This window comes from Canis lupus, chromosome 6 (assembly GCF_048164855.1).
Source record: "Canis lupus baileyi chromosome 6, mCanLup2.hap1, whole genome shotgun sequence".
NCBI lineage: Eukaryota > Metazoa > Chordata > Mammalia > Carnivora > Canidae > Canis > Canis lupus.
Genome location: NC_132843.1, coordinates 12,155,184 through 12,171,187, shown reverse-complemented (window position 1 = coordinate 12,171,187; position 16,004 = coordinate 12,155,184). Strand labels below are relative to the sequence as shown.

The 16,004-nt window shown below is 35.4% G+C and overlaps 1 protein-coding gene across 5 annotated transcripts in view; it reads right to left on the bottom strand.

Moving 5' to 3' along the window:
- METTL4 (methyltransferase 4, N6-adenosine) overlaps nucleotides 1–16,004 on the bottom strand; it is a 58,368-nt gene that overhangs the window by 12,167 nt on the left and 30,197 nt on the right. For 3 of the 5 annotated variants that reach the window (XM_072828956.1, XM_072828958.1, XM_072828957.1), the window contains 3 exons: nucleotides 15,209–15,312; nucleotides 14,746–14,837; nucleotides 7,355–8,918 (listed from right to left, as the gene is read on the bottom strand). In XM_072828956.1, the coding sequence (XP_072685057.1) occupies nucleotides 8,773–8,918; nucleotides 14,746–14,837; nucleotides 15,209–15,312 (342 nt within the window). In that variant the 3' untranslated portion in view covers nucleotides 7,355–8,772. Of the gene's footprint in view, nucleotides 1–7,354; nucleotides 8,919–14,745; nucleotides 14,838–15,208; nucleotides 15,313–16,004 lie in introns of those variants that run through there. The other 2 variants (XR_012032367.1, XM_072828959.1) reach the window with 2 other exon arrangements.

Sequence of the window (16,004 nt, the reverse complement as noted above, 5' to 3'; positions counted from 1 at the left end):
TCTCTGTGTGTGACTATCATAAATAAATAAAAATTTAAAAAAAAAAAAAAAAAGATCCATACGGTTCTTCAGAATTTATATCAGCAGAAATGATACCAGCTTGGCCTAAAGGGGAGAGAGTATAAAATGAAAGGAAGGCTGTCAATGCACAACACCGCCCCCCTCCAAATTATATTGACAGGAAATAGGTTGATAAAAGAAGTTAGCTGTAATATGCTATCTTTCATAGAAAAGGAAGGGTAACTCAAAGGATGAAAACAAAACACAAGAGAGATGAACCAGAACTTAGAGGGTGGAGCCAAGAGCTGGGAGCCAGCATTACTACCAAGCTTTACTGAACTTTTATTGAAATCTAATCAAGCAAGTCTGCCTGGAGTTCACTTGACTAGATTTTCAAACTGTTTTGGACAAGTAAGGCCTTTATTTTTCATATATCCTCTTTTTTAACCAGAATAACTAGAACTCTTATGCTTTGCCTATCCCACTATTGTATGTTGGTTATGTTTGAGGCAGGACTTGTTTCTTTCGTTCCACAGGTTCTCAAATGGACAGGAATTTTGTCCAGAAGCTGTACTTAATGGATTATTTATCAGAAGCCTCAATTCTAACCTGATTTAGGTGACTTAAAGGATGAGATCTAGGACTTTTAAGTTGAAGAAATTTAGATGAGATCCTAAACTTTGAACTGATGCTATAATGGAATGATAGCCTTGCAAAGTTTGAGGAGGAGGAAATATATTTTATACATGGGACACACATGGATCACTGGGGGCCAGAGGTTGGGCCCATGATAGGCAAAATTCTAAGAATGACTCCCAAAGAGCTTCACACTTGTAAAATCTCCTCTCCTTTGAATTTGGTTAGAATCTATGAATATCTACGAATATGATCACATTATCACTCACAAAAGGGAGATTATTCAGGTGGGTCAAATCTAATCACAAAAGCCCTTTACAAGTCTTTTCTTTAGGTGGCTGCACAAGGGGAAGTATTGAAGGCTAAATACTCAACATGCTATCGTGACTTTGAAGATAGAACCATGGGGAAGAACTGGAGAGCAGCCTCCAAAAGTTGAGAGTTGACTACTAGCTGACAGCCATCAAGGAAACAGAACTGTATTTATCTAGCAACCTGAATGACCTTGAAAATGGATTCTTCCCCAGAGCCTCCAGATAAGAGCTCAGCCTAGCCAAAACCTTGGTTTTGGTCTTTTGAGATTCTTGGCAGTGACTCAGGTGAGACTGCTCAGAATTCTGACTTACAAAACTGTAAATTACTAATGAATGTTTAAGTTGTTATGATTGTGGTAATTTGTTACTGCAGCAATAGAAAACCAATACATGAAAAGATGTGGTATGTGCATACAATTTAATACTACTCAACAATAAAAAGGAATGAATTATTGATACACAAAAAAATAAAGAATCTCAAAATAATTATGTTTTGAGTGAAGGAAGATACACAAAATAAGAGTGAATGCTGTATAATTTCATCTAGGTTCAATTTTAGAAAATGTACCCAACTCTATGGTGCAGAATGCAGAACAGTGATTGCATAGGGATAAAATGTAGAGAGGCAGTTAGAGAAGATGAATACATAGAGCTTTGACAAAATCTTGGGAGATTATGTTTATTACTTTGTGTTGGTGGCTTCTCAGGTATACACGAAAGTCCAAGTTCATTAAACTCTGCGTTGTAAATATGTGCAACTTACTTATATCAATTATACCTCAATACAACTATAAAATAATAAAAATGATCCTATTAGACAAATCTAGAAAAGATACCCAGATAACATTTTAATTCAAAAGGTGGAAAATATCAGAGTAGGAAAAAACTCCTGTTAATTTAGACTCTAGCTCTAACAAATTGATAAAATTGCATGTACTAATATTCTCTATATTTCTAGAGAAAAAAAAATTTTAAGTTTACAATCAAGAACAAAATGCTTTCTTTGTAACTCTTCTGAACTCACATTTTAGCTGCCTATTGCCTAGTAACATCCTTACAGTCACTCCTACAATAAGAAAATAAACCAAAATTTAATCAGGACTTGGTTCCTGCTCTCCATTTCTCATATTGCTTAGTGATCTCTAGTGATCTGCCTCTCTAAACTTTTGCATCATTTTCCCTCTATTCTGCCATTTAGTCTTTGCACACTATGTACACTTTGCACATTTTGTTATGCTCTAATGGTTTCTTATAAGAGTCTTCTACTCAACTGAGTTCAAAGATACCTGAGGCCAGGAGTTAGTTTAGTCATTCATTAAATATTGGCAGTTCCAGATCTGCTGATAGGAGAAACATAAATAAAAATTTGTCCTCCTCTCCTAAGATAGTCAAGAGGATATAAAGTCGTCATTTTTTTTTCAGCGAGCCATCTGAAGAATAAATTGCTTTTCAGTTTTTATGATAAATGTGAGGGAAAACATATCTGAATAATCCAAGCATGTGAAAAATGGCTCTAAGAGCAACAATAAAAAGCCTTCCTTCAGGGGCAAAAAAAGTGTATCATGAAGATATGCTACCAGGAAGACTGCAAATAAAGAGAACTAAGTATCCATATTGAATAACTTCTAAGTACCAGGTCCGGGATCCCTGGGTGGCGCAGCGGTTTGGCGCCTGCCTTTGGCCCGGGGCACGATCCTGGAGACGCGGGATCGAATCCCACGTCGGGCTCCCGGTGCATGGAGCCTGCTTCTCCCTCTGCCTGTGTCTCTGCCTCTCTCTCTCTCTCTGTGACTATCATAAATAAATAAAAAAAATTTAAAAAAAAAAAAAAAAAAAAAAAAAAATAAGTACCAGGTCCTATGCTAGGAAACTTAATATACATTCATATATTATTTCATTTCATCCTCATAATAATCCTACAAGGTCCAAAAATTAGCCTTCATATTCTTTAGAATACAAGAAAGTGTAGTTTAAATAATTATTCAATCATTCAGAAGATGAATATCAAGACTCAAAATATAGACCCAGGTGATCCCACCTGGTGGGATCAGCCTAGTTTGTTCCTGAGGAAGATTCATGAGCAAAAGCAGAGTCCTAAATTCAAATAACAGTCTAGTTTGACTAACAATCAGGATATGTGGTTAATTTGGGGAGATGCTAAAAATCAAGCTGGGTGCCTTGTTTTTCCTTAGAGATATTGACCAAAAATGATTTAATACTGTGACTATTCATTTGCCTTAGCTATCATCCAAAGTTATGCCATTGTTGTGTCACAGTAATCTGATAATTAGGCCAAAGCCTGATCGGAAAAAGCGAATGAAAAAAGTTTCCTCATGTTCTCTACCCATAGAGATCAATTTGTTTTTATATGGTGCCAAGGACTTGGGGTCTGCTACTGAAAAAGACCAAAAAGTTCCCAGAACTGGGAAGTTCACAGAAGTCCCAGATTTAGGTTAACTCCTAGGAAAATTCAAGGGAAGGGGATCCCTGGGTGGCTCAGCGGTTTAGCGCCTGCCTTTGGCCCAGGGTGCAGTCCTGGAGTCCCGGGATCGAGTCCTGCGTCAGGCTCCTGTCATGGAGCCTACTTCTCCCTCTGCCTGTGTCTCTGCCTCTCTCTCTCTCTATGTCTATCATGAATGAATGAATGAATGAATGAATGAATGAATGAATCTGAAAGGAAGGAAGGAAGGAAGGAAGGAAGAAGGGAAGGAAGGAAGGAAGGAAGGAAGGAAGGAAGGAAGGAAGGAAAGAAAGAAAGAAAGAAAGAAAGAAAGAAAGAAAGAAAGAAAGAAAGAAAGAAAGAAAGAAAGAAAATTCAAGAGAAAAGGCTGGTTATGGAGCTATCAAGGTAATCTGACTTGCTTTCAAGCTGGAGTAGACTAGTCAATAGAACCATGAATTAAGACCACCTATGTAGTTCTGGGTTGGTCCATACAACCAAACACTGGTAGCAGATCACCATGGTACATAAAATAATTTGTACCCCTACTTACCTTACATAAGCTCTCCTTTCTCACCACTTGAATAGCCACCTTCAAGTACAAATCTATATTTTGCAGAAGAGTTTTCTTTAAAAATGTGAATTTAGATGGCTAATCTAATTGAGGGACACATAATTTCATGGTAAATGTGCTCATGGCTTGTATCAAAGAGTTTAACAGCCCATCTCATTCTGAGTGAGTGGCACTCCAGCTATCAGTTCAATCAACGTCACTAAAATCTCTAATGAAAAATATTGGTAGTAACCCAAGACTGGTTATATCATATACTCAGAAAGGTATGTTTAGATGATTATATATGAACCATTCTAAATTTCCTTCAGGCTACCCAATGGATCCTCTGATTAGTGGATAATGAGCCTATTATTAAGATCTCAGGTTCATTAGCAAACATGATACAACATAAAGTGCCCTAATTTAAGAATCAGAATTCAAGTCTTGGTTATCACTTATTAGCCATGTCAGCTACCCTCTATGAACCTGTTCCCTCATTATAACTACAACTCCATAAAACTGCTTTGAGGGTAAAGTGATGTAATTGACATAAAAGAACTCTGATAACCAGAGAACTATGCCAACAGTGCTGTGGTGCTTCCCAGGGTGTGGCAGGCCAGTGCATGATATGAGTCAAATGAGGTGAACTGCAGAGCATTTTCAGGGAAGGGAAGGCCCTTTAATGCAATTATAATCCTCCCCTGAATCATTAACGGTAGAAAACCCAAAGTCTCACTGAAGCTGAATATATAAAAATTCACTAAAGAAATGTCTCTAGGGTACCAGACCTGAAAGGTACATTTGAGATTTCTCATAAGAATGATCTTGAGTCATAGAATTTAAAGGACTCGAATAGGACAAAGTAGATACAGCCTACAGCAAGGACAGAGCAAAGGTAGCAATTAAAGCCTGGTCCAGACCGGAGTCAACCAATCTATCTTCCTCTAAGAAGACAACCAGCCCACAGTGACACTGGCCTCTCTCAAATGGTGACATCCAGGAAGAAAAACCTATTCTCACTTCTAGACCAAAGAAAAAGGTCTTATTTACTTAGTAGGTATCTTATCAACTAGAAAATCCCTTTGGTGGCTGTCTCAGTCAGTTCCAGGCTACTGTTAACAAATTACCAGACTGGGTGGCTTACACAATAAATATTTATTCTTCACGATTCAGGAGGTTCAAAGTTCAGGACCAGGTATCAGCATGGTCAGTTTCCTGGCGAGTGCCCTCTTCTTCGTTATGCTATTATCTGGCCTTTTCTTGGTGTTTATATGCAGAGTGAAGTTTCATGTTTTGTTTTGTTTTTATAATACCATTAATCCTGTTATGAGGGCCCAACACTGATGACTTAATCTAACCCTAATTGTCTCCCAAAGCCCTACCCCTAAATACCATCACACTTAGTTTCAGCATACGAATTTTGGGAAGGTACAAACATTCACACCACAGCTGCTGCACATAAAAATCAAGTTCCTGCAGGTGTAACAGATCCTCCAGCAAAGTGTAACAAATCTATTTTGAACCAAAATTAATGTGATACCAGCCTAAAGTCTCTGAATATAGAAGAAACATCAGAAAAGCCACCAATTAACCACTTATGGAAGTCATCAAAGAACAACACAGAGTAACTATGAAGTTCAGAGTCAAGAGCTAAAGCCCAAAGCTACATGTGGTCTTTGTTTTAATGTTTTTAATGATTTGTTTTAAGCCAGGACCACAATGGAAATGATGGATTTCAAAGCTTCTTCATCTATGAAACCAGGGGTAAGCTAGGAAATCCAATCTCAAGAAAAAAAATCAAGAAAATATGATGTTTAACAGAAAAACTCTATGAATTGTCAGGTGAATCCCCTGAATTGGAGTAGATTGTGAAAGAAAACTTTTTTTTTTTTTAAAGAAAACCTTTTTGACCTAAAACTAACAATATGCGAAGAGTTCAAACATTACTGATTGCTTATAATACTCCAAGTATAGTTCTAAGTATATAACACATGTTAACTCATTTAATCCTCATAACAACTTAAGAATTATTACTGCCCATTTCAATGCATGAAGAGGCTAAAGCATAGACTTAACTAACTTTCCCAAGGTCCTAAGCTAGTAGTTGAAAAAGTTGGGGTGCAAAGCTAGGCAGGCTGGCTTCAGAATGCAATGACTGTGTGCTACATGGAACTGACTACCATCTATACAGAAAATATCCTGGGCCTAAAGTGGCCAAGAGAACTGAACGAAACTAAGTTGAACTTTGACTACACAGGATACAAATAAAGGCTGAATGAGAAAGGAAGACAAAAAAGGACCAACTTACAGAGGATTTGCTTCCAAAAAAGTAGTTAAATACTCGTGACTCTAATGGACCCTGTATGGGAGGGTGAAAGAGCCTCAATAGAAAGGCCATGAATTCTAAAGATAAAATCTTATGAAGCAAGATTCCCCAAATTTTCTTGTGTGGCGCCCACTGCTAACCACGTGCAGGTGAAATGACTTTTCACGTGATTGCTCAGGATGTCAACTGTGATTGGATGGCCTCCAGGTAAGTCAAAATCAAACTGAACACTAGAACTGGGCTCGAGGGAACTGATAACACTTTAGAAATTGTTAGTCATTTGCTCAGTTTCCCATGTTCTTATATGGAATATAGCATGGACTCTGGAATCAGGGAGCTATGCATTCCAATCCTAGTTCTAATACTTATTACAGATTTTAGGACAAAATAGTCTCCCTGGCCTCAGTTTTCTTGACTATTAAATGGAGATAGTATCTCTCAGGACTGTACAAGGATTAAATGCAAGAAAATATAAAAAACATAGTGAAGAGTAACACACACTATTCAACAAACATTAGCTCTATCCCTTTCCCTAAGCATTTCCAAGAGTCCTAAAAGACTTTAACTCTATAAAAAGAATGACAGAAAACAAAATCCTTACAAGTTTTAAAGGTAATATAAAAATCTCTGAATGAAGATATCTTATAACATTAAGTGAATAATAAAAAGTTCATTAGGTCAGTTGGCTAAAATTTAGTGGTAATGAAATCAAAGTTCAAAGTTCCTAGTCTGACCTTTTTGTTCTCACAAGGGATGTGATTGTTCCATTTTGCAGAACTATCCTTTGTTCAAAGAAGAGCCCAATAATTAAACAGGCATTACAAACAAGGCCCACAGGTTGTACAACTCAGGAGCAGAGAGCTAAGACTATGATTTCTGTGTCTTAAAAACAAAACAAAACAAAACCTCTGTCTTGAATACCACATTCTGTAAATAAAAATTCTTTTTATCTCAAGTATCAGTATTTGTGATGCAAAAATAAGAGTCCAAAAACTTGGTGAGAATAAAATGTTTCCACAAATTATATAAAATCTACAAATACTACAAGAGGTTGTAAATAGTTTCAAATGAGGCCGTGAGAAGTTTGCTTCATGTTTAATACTTTTTTTATTTCAATAACAAGTTAGAATATCTCTGTAAATACAAAATTAAGCCTATAATACTATATTCACATACTCAAAGAATGAACAGACTTCGAAAATAACATTTTTCTTTGGCAAAATCAGTAAACAAATTGGCAACCCTGTCAGATAATCATTCCAACCTAACATTTTACTTAGCAGATAAATATCCATAGAAAAGCTGTAAATTATATAAATATTTTTGTCAAAATGCTAAGTGAAAGAAGCCAGACACAACAGGTTACATATTCTATGATTCTGTTTATATTAAATTCTAAAAAACTAATGATAGAAAACAAATCATTGTTCACCAAAGGCCAGGGGTGGAAGGAAGGGACTGACTATAATTGGACACATGAGTTTTGGAGGTGAAGAAAATGTTCTACATCATGACTACAGTGGTAAGCAGATAACTGTATATCTGTTTTCTAAACTCACTGAACCCTACAGTAAAAATTAGAGAATTTTATGTGAAATTATACCTCAATTTTTTTTAAAAAGTTACAAATAAGGATCATTTCAGTAAAAATATTTTACTTATTAAAGAAATATTTGTGGAAAACTAAATAATATAAATATCTTTTAAATCATAAGCAGTGTTTATCTTCTGACATTTTTATAAGAAATATATTTTTTAAATCTTCTAGAAAACCAAACAAAACCAAGAATTACTTGAATAGTGACCCTCAATGCAATGTCAAACCCTCCAAAACTGTTTCATAAGCTCAGTACAATGATGAGGTACTTGGCAGGTCTCTCCGTATTTTTTCCAGAATGGAACAGTATACCAGAGGTCATAAGTTTGGGTTACACAGGGCCAACTAGACAATATAAGTGAGTAGCACAGAGCAAGTGTTACTGTGGTAAACTGCAAAGCCCATGTCCCTTCCCAATTTTGCTGCTACCACTGGGTCCTACTTACTGATGCCAGAAAGAATAGAGACTACACTGCAGCCAGAGCTTCTGATGTTTAAAGAAAAGCAGAAATCTATACTTTATGTGAAATGTCCTGCTTTTTCAAATGATGGTTCAATTTCTTTTTTTATACCACCATATGTGCCAAACAAAACACATCCATAAGCAGAATTATGATATATGGTCTATAGTGTATGCTTTCCAAAATTTTCAATAAGAAAGTCTTGTAATTTTTCTGCTTACCTCTTTATTTGCAGTGAATCTGGAATAATGGGGAATACTAGTGCAACTGAAGTAAATTCATCTCAAAACTACATAAAGACTTGTCACTTCTGGTCCTTTGCAGAAAAATCAAGTCCTGTTTACATTTCTAAGCATACTAGTTGGTAAGAAAAGGAAAAATCAGTTCGAATGAAGGAAAAAGAGGTGAGGAAAAACTGAAGAAAATCACAACTTTATGATCAAAGTCAGCTTTTAGACTCCAGAGCAACAAAATAATCCAAGTGTTGAAATTTGAGAACTTCATTGCCCCAACTAGTCCAACCTGGCTGTAAATTTCGAGCAAACAATTCCAAACACTCCCCATCTGGCTTGACATAGTCTTTTAGAACCTCTGTTCAAAAAAGAGAAAAAACACAAAAATTATTATTAAGAAAGGAATCAATTTCCTTTTAGCAGTTAAAAGCAGAAAAGCAGGATTGTTTCCGTTATTTATTTATTTTTTTTTAATTGTTTCCTTTAAAACAAACAAACAGGGGATCCCTGGGTGGCGCAGCGGTTTGGCGCCTGCCTTTGGCCCAGGGCGTGATCCTGGAGACCCAGGATCGAATCCCACGTCGGGCTCCCGGTGCATGGAGCCTGCTTCTCCCTCTGCCTATGTCTCTGCCTCTCTCTCTCTCTCTCTCTCTCTCTCTCTCTGTGTGTGTGTGTGTGTGACTATCATAAATAAATAAAAATTTTTAAAAAATAAATAAATAAAATAAAACAAACAAACAAACAAAAGACAGCTAATTAGTTCCAAGGATTTCATCACAGGCTATCCTATTTATAGTTAGAAATCATTTGAAATAAGCAATCCTGAGATTGGAAACAATACCATCAGAACTTTCGGGAGTCCTGATTTATCAGTTTTCAGTTGTAGATGAGAAATAGGATTTTAACACCCTCACAGATGACTTTCCAGTTTTCCAATACTGCTGACACATCTCCTGAGCACTGAAACTGAATTTTTTAATAAATCTTAATCTGTGCATGAAAAATATACAGGAACAACAGAAAAATAATCCACATAAAAAAACAGATGTCTCTGCAAGCATATTCATTAGCAAAAGAAAGTAAAGGAAGAACTGGATACCGATAAAAATATGGAACACATATAACTAACAAATACAATATCTTCGTAGCTATAACTTGGTAGCACATCCCATCATTTCCAAATTGTAGATAATTTTTACCTAAAATTTTACCATATTATTTCCACAAGTAACTATTCCTTAAGTAATAATAACTACCAAAAACTATATTTCATTGGTAAAAAGGTACCGCATACAAATGTTGACTAAATGCTATGATTGATACATGGTAACAGAAAGAAAATAGCATGGAATCGTTTTTTTAAAGCACATGTTCATTTGGATTACAAATATATAAATCAATTTCAGCTTAATCACTGCTGGTTAGCTATATCAGCCACATTACAGAACAGGTATGAAAATAAAAATTCACAGATGAAAAGTCCTAGAAAGAGCATTTTTTAAATACAGTTCGTAATTACAAGATGGAGCTTGGCAGAAATTTATCAAATTCCCTCTAGGAATGATAGGTATTCTTTAGGAGCACATGATATAGGTAAAGTTTAAAAGAAAATACATAAAAAACTTTATGTTCATAATGTTTTCTAATCATTTTCACAATAAAATAATTATTTATTTCTGTAAATGTATTGCTCCTGTTTAACAAAAAACAAAGAATTTAAAGCATTCATTGTCTATAACCCAAATGAAGCCAGATTTGGGCTTTAATAGCTTTTAGGAGACGCTAACATAAGATTTCTAGTCCTTTTATAAGTGTATAATTAAATGTTACTAAACCTGAAAGAGAAAGATTTCCCCAGAGTCTTAGAGGATAATAAACCTATATTACTTTTCCATTTTTTCTCCATGAATTCAATGCCTTACCAACCTCAATTCACTTTGAATGTGGTCTAAGGTTATACTGAAGCAAGGTTTTGTTTGTTTTGCTGGTTTGTTCAGAGTTTTGGTACAAATAAATTAGCAACTCTATTCTGGAACCTTAATCTGGAATCTAAAAAGGAGTTAGCCAGTCAAAAATGTTTACTATTCTAAGCACACAATATAATCAGTGCTATGGAATTTAACAAAGGAAACAGATACCCATGTTTTCTAAGAGTACACAATGTAGTAGAAAAAGATGGTCAGGCACTTGGGAGTTGACAAATATAGTACATAAAACCTAAAGCCATTTACTATCTCCTACTTTCTCAATGTAACATATTTCTGCATTTTTTTTTCTTTCTGGTTGAGAAAAACAGAAAATCAAGGAGTAATATTTTTTAAATGTTAACCACAGTTCACAACAAAGCAAAAGAAATAAAAGCAAATTCATGGAAATGATTATTCTTACTAATTTTAAATATCAACTTAAAAGTAAACTCAAGATCTTAAAAGTTCTAATTACAAGGGAAAAATTTGATAACTATGTATGGTAATGGATGTTAACTAGACTTACTGTGATTGGTGATCATTTCTCAATATATACATACATCAAATCATTATATTATACCCCTGAAACTAATAAAATCGTGTATGTCAATTATACCTCATTTTAAAAGTAAATTCAAATGTATAAAGTATGAATATGACACATATACTTGATTAATTATATAACATCTGACATTAGCAAAATATACTTCTAATGAAAGAAGAGGAAATAACACATGCATAGCCAGTCATTCCCCTTTTGCTCTGGGAACAAAGGGTAGGGCTACGGGACAAGGGGCTCAAACACCAGTGTACAGAATTTCCAACTGTGTTTTATTCTTCAGATAAAACTGTTAATGAGTATAGCAGTAAAAGGAATGGAAATTCCTGTAAAGTAAAATATAAAAAAAACAATTTTGATCCAAATACTTTTATTTCATAATTTGCCTATCTTATTAAATCTTTACATATAATATACATTTAAGATTATAAGCCATAGCTATTGAGGCTTATCTTTTAATCTGTACCAGGAAACATCAAAACTTAAAAACAGAGTAAATGTATCAATAAGTTAAAATTTTAAAAAAATCTTGGTGCTTCTAGAGGCAAAAGAGAGTATTTCATTTTATGAATTTGCATAAAATGTTTAAGAGCATTTACATGTACAAGTTCTAAGCATTATATATAGTACACATACTATCCCAAATCCTAGAGTTATGATTTCAGAGTAAAATACAGTGCAGAAATTATTTTTTGGTGGCTTTAATTTGTATGGTTCTATATCTAAAAATACATGCACTTGCTACACAGTAACATAAATTCAAAAATACTACCTAACCAAAACATAAGGGTTACATATCAAGTTGTGTGGAATTTTTCCCCCCCCAAGAATCTAACTTTTCTTTTTAAAATGTTCTCAATCCAAAAAAGGTGTTTTTGCTGTCCTCTACAGGGAATATGGTGGAACTGCACTTCATGGATATAGGCTGTTAAGACTAGTTTTTAAGAGGATTAATAAAAGACTAATTTTTATTTACTATTACAAAACCTTGTTTCTTAAGATTAACATTTAAATATAGTTTTATTCTATGTGAAAGGAATCGATAAACAGTTTATAATTTGGGAATTAAAGGCTGGGTCTTAGCTTTTAGATTTTAAAAGTAAAAAAATAAGCCCTAAGATGAACACTAAATTATGCTTTGATACTCACTGAATGATAATGAAAATTCAAATGAGAAGAATACAAATTAAATTTCCTCCACTGAATATAACTGGTACCAAATAGAATTTTTTTTTCAAAGAAAAGTACAATCTCACTTTTCATTTAAGTCACATATTTAATGCAATGAAGAGTCTATGACAGTACAAACTTAAAGATGATTATTCATTCAGCACATCTCTAAGTTAAAGAATGGATCATCAGGTAAACATCTGAATATTTCTCAAATGAAGTTAACACTACAAAGACTCTTCTGCATAAAATTTAGGATAACAGAAATCCTAAGCACAATCAATAAAAATTACCTTGGGAATTTGTATTTACTTTCCTATGTCATGAACTATCCCATATGCTACAAAATAATGATAGGCTAGGGACCCTGTAGTTTTCCTCAATGGCAGCTTAAAAGTTTGTGGTGTTTTAAGTAGGGATCACCAAATTCATAAAATAGATATTCCTTAAAAATTGTTTTGAATAGGAAACAATGAATATCAAATTGACTATGTCTCAAGGACTACATTTCTATATTTTTTTAGAGGAGTAGGGCATAGAGAATGAGGGAGAAAGAATCTCAAACAGACTCTGAGCTGAGTGTGGAATCCTTCGCGGGGCTCTATCCCAGGACCCTGACGATCTTGACCTGAGCTGAAATCAAGAGATGCTTAACCGACTGAGCCACCCAGGCATCCCCACATTCCAATTTTTTTGAATTCTCACTTGAAAAATTTAGCATTTACTGAGCTTCTATTTTATCCTGTAGAATTTAAAATATAAGCAATCCTCACAATTCTAAAAGATTAAATACCATGTCTCTCTCTCTCTCTCTCTTTTTAAAGATTTTATTTATTCATGAGAGACACAGAGAGAGAGGGGCAGAGACACAGGAAGAGGGAGAAGCTGGCTCCATGCAGGAAGCCTGATGTGGGACTTGATCCTGGGACCCTGGGATCACACCCTGAGCCAAAGGCAGATGCTCAACTGCTGACCCACCCAGGCATTCCCCATTAGTCTCTCTTTAAATAAGGGCTTTAAGGTAGAAAATGGTTACAGTAACTCATTAAGTACCAGAGCCAGGATTCAAAGTCAGAGTCAATCTCCAAAGCCAAAATTTTCCATTATTCCTTGCTGCTTAGTTTCACTAAATGATGAACATTATACTAAAGCATTAAGACTAGCAAGAATTGTAAGGCTTCAGTAATCACCTTTTCAGTGATTCAGAAAAACACTATCTCAACATAAAACTGAATCTCTACCAAGTAGCAAGGAGATCTAACCACCCTTTTTGGACTGCTATTCTGAGCTCCTGGTTTCAGAATAAGCAAGTGATAGAGCCCTCATAGTAAAATAAAACCCATAGAACTAAAATCCCTCAGATGCTCCATCAGTCTTCAGTCTATCAAGGATAGTAAAGGAGTAACTACCAATAATAAGGGGAGGAAAAGCAGGTGAAATAAAACATCTACACAGTGCATCCAGCAAGCCCACAAATCTCTTGCTTCAACAGTTCAATAACCTTGTTCAACAGTTTCTGGAATGGAACAAATCCAGGAACTCCCCTTCTTCTAGTCTCTGACCACCCTCCAACCACCTTCCAATCTCCTTTCCAAGAACAATCTCCAGGGCCAGCCAACCCCATTTTTTGTGATTAGCTCCTTATTGCTGACCAAAAATGAGCTCCCAGATTCATCATGTAGAATTATTCTACAAAGGTGAAGGCCACTGTCAACTGTCTGGTCAACCTGTATTTGCAGGCCTCCTACACCCATCTCCCTCAAGGCTTCTATTTGGACTGTTGATGATGTGACTCTGGAATGCCTGGGAACTTCTTCCTCAAGTTGGCCAGGCGTCTCTTGGAAGATACAAACCAGTAGCAGCCATGCCCTTTTCTAAAACATGAAGAAGTCCTCCCAGATGAGTGAGGCAAAGCTGTGGATGCTGTGGAAGCTTCATGGCTCTGAAGAAGAACCTGAACCAGGCCCTTCTGGATATGCATGCTCTAGGTTCTGCCCACACAAATCCCCATCTGTGTGACTTCCAGGAGAGCCACTTCCAGATGGAAAAGTAAAACTCATCAAGAAGTTGGGTGACCACCTAACTTCCACAGGTTGGCTGGTGGCTGGCCTTTGGCTGGGCTGGGAGAGTCAAGAATTTCTTCAAAAGGCTCACCCTCAAGCACAATTATAGGAGCCTCCAAAGACCAGCCTTTGAAGGGCACCTCTACATCCCCCTGATGTCAGAGCTTCTGCCTCTCTCCCTGCAGCTACTCAACAGCTCTTTAACCATCATAGAGCCCTCTCTCAAGTCATGGGCCAAATGAAAATAAAGCTTTTGTAGCAAAATAAAAAACATTATTCATAAGTTCTGCTGTAAAATTTTAGAATATTAGCAAAAATAAAACATCCAATTTAATTTCCAAATCTCTACATGACTCCAATACTAAACTCAATCCTTTTTTTAATTTGACAGAAGTCATAATAATTCTATTTCATAAAAAAACATACCAGCAAGCGGTGGCTTATGTGAGTGAAGAGTACAGGGTACACTGACAATTAACTTGTGATCTGGAATGGGAAGCACTTTTATACCTGCATTCCTAATTAAAACAAAACAACAAAGTAAATTATATTAAAAGGACAATTTTTCATTCTATAAGCCACAGTTATCTCGATTTTTTTCACCTTTCAAATAGAACCTGAATTTTAAAATAAATTTTAGAAACAATAATGGAAATCATCAATTTAAGTAGAGACATTGCAGATAATTTCCTTTTCTTCAATAATAACAGTTACAAACGGAATAAAACAAAAGATAATATAAAATTTCATGTGCCATACCATTCACATTTTTCTGGTCTGGGTCACTTTTAGATTTTCAAAAATGTAAAAATTAAGGAAAATCAGTGATCATACTATTAACTTTATAAAATGTATATATGTGTACAATTTTGAAAATCGCCTTTCCTACCTTAATGGTATAGTTTTTTCTCGAACTCTCCCCAATATAAGACCTTCATAAGGCTTTTTGTGTGGAGAATCTAGTGGGAACACAAACTCTCCTGAATTGGTGATCTGATAGGAAGGAGACAAAACAAAACAAAACAAAATAAAACCATACATCTGTAAATATCCAGGAAAGAGTTTGTTGGTTTTTTTCCTATCGCTATACATTTCCTTCCAAAGAAAAAGAAATTATTAAACCTCTAGGCTAGTGCTATCCAATAAAAATACAATGTAAGCCACAAATGCAAACTGCATATGTAATTTAAATTTTCTCCTAATTTAAATGTAAAGTAAAAAATTTAAATTTTCTACTAACAACATTAAACACTAAGAAAAGTAACAAGAATGTGATAGAAATAATTTTAATTATATATTTAGCTTAGTCACATAACCAAAATACTATTTCAATATGTAATCAATTCAATAAGTTATTGAGGTATGTTATATTTTCTCTTTCATACCAAGTGTTTGAAACCCGATGTACATTTTATACTTAACATCAATTCAATTTTTTTTTTTTAATTTATTTATGATAGTCACAGAGAGAGAGAGAGGCAGAGACACAGGCAGAGGGAGAAGCAGGCTCCATGCACCGGGAGCCCGATGTGGGATTCGATCCCGGGTCTCCAGGATCGCGCCCTGGGCCAAAGGCAGGCGCCAAACCGCTGCGCCACCCAGGGATCCCCTCAATTCAATTTTGACTAGCCACATTTCAAGCGCTGAAGAGACACATATGGCTAGTGACCATTGCTTGGACAGAA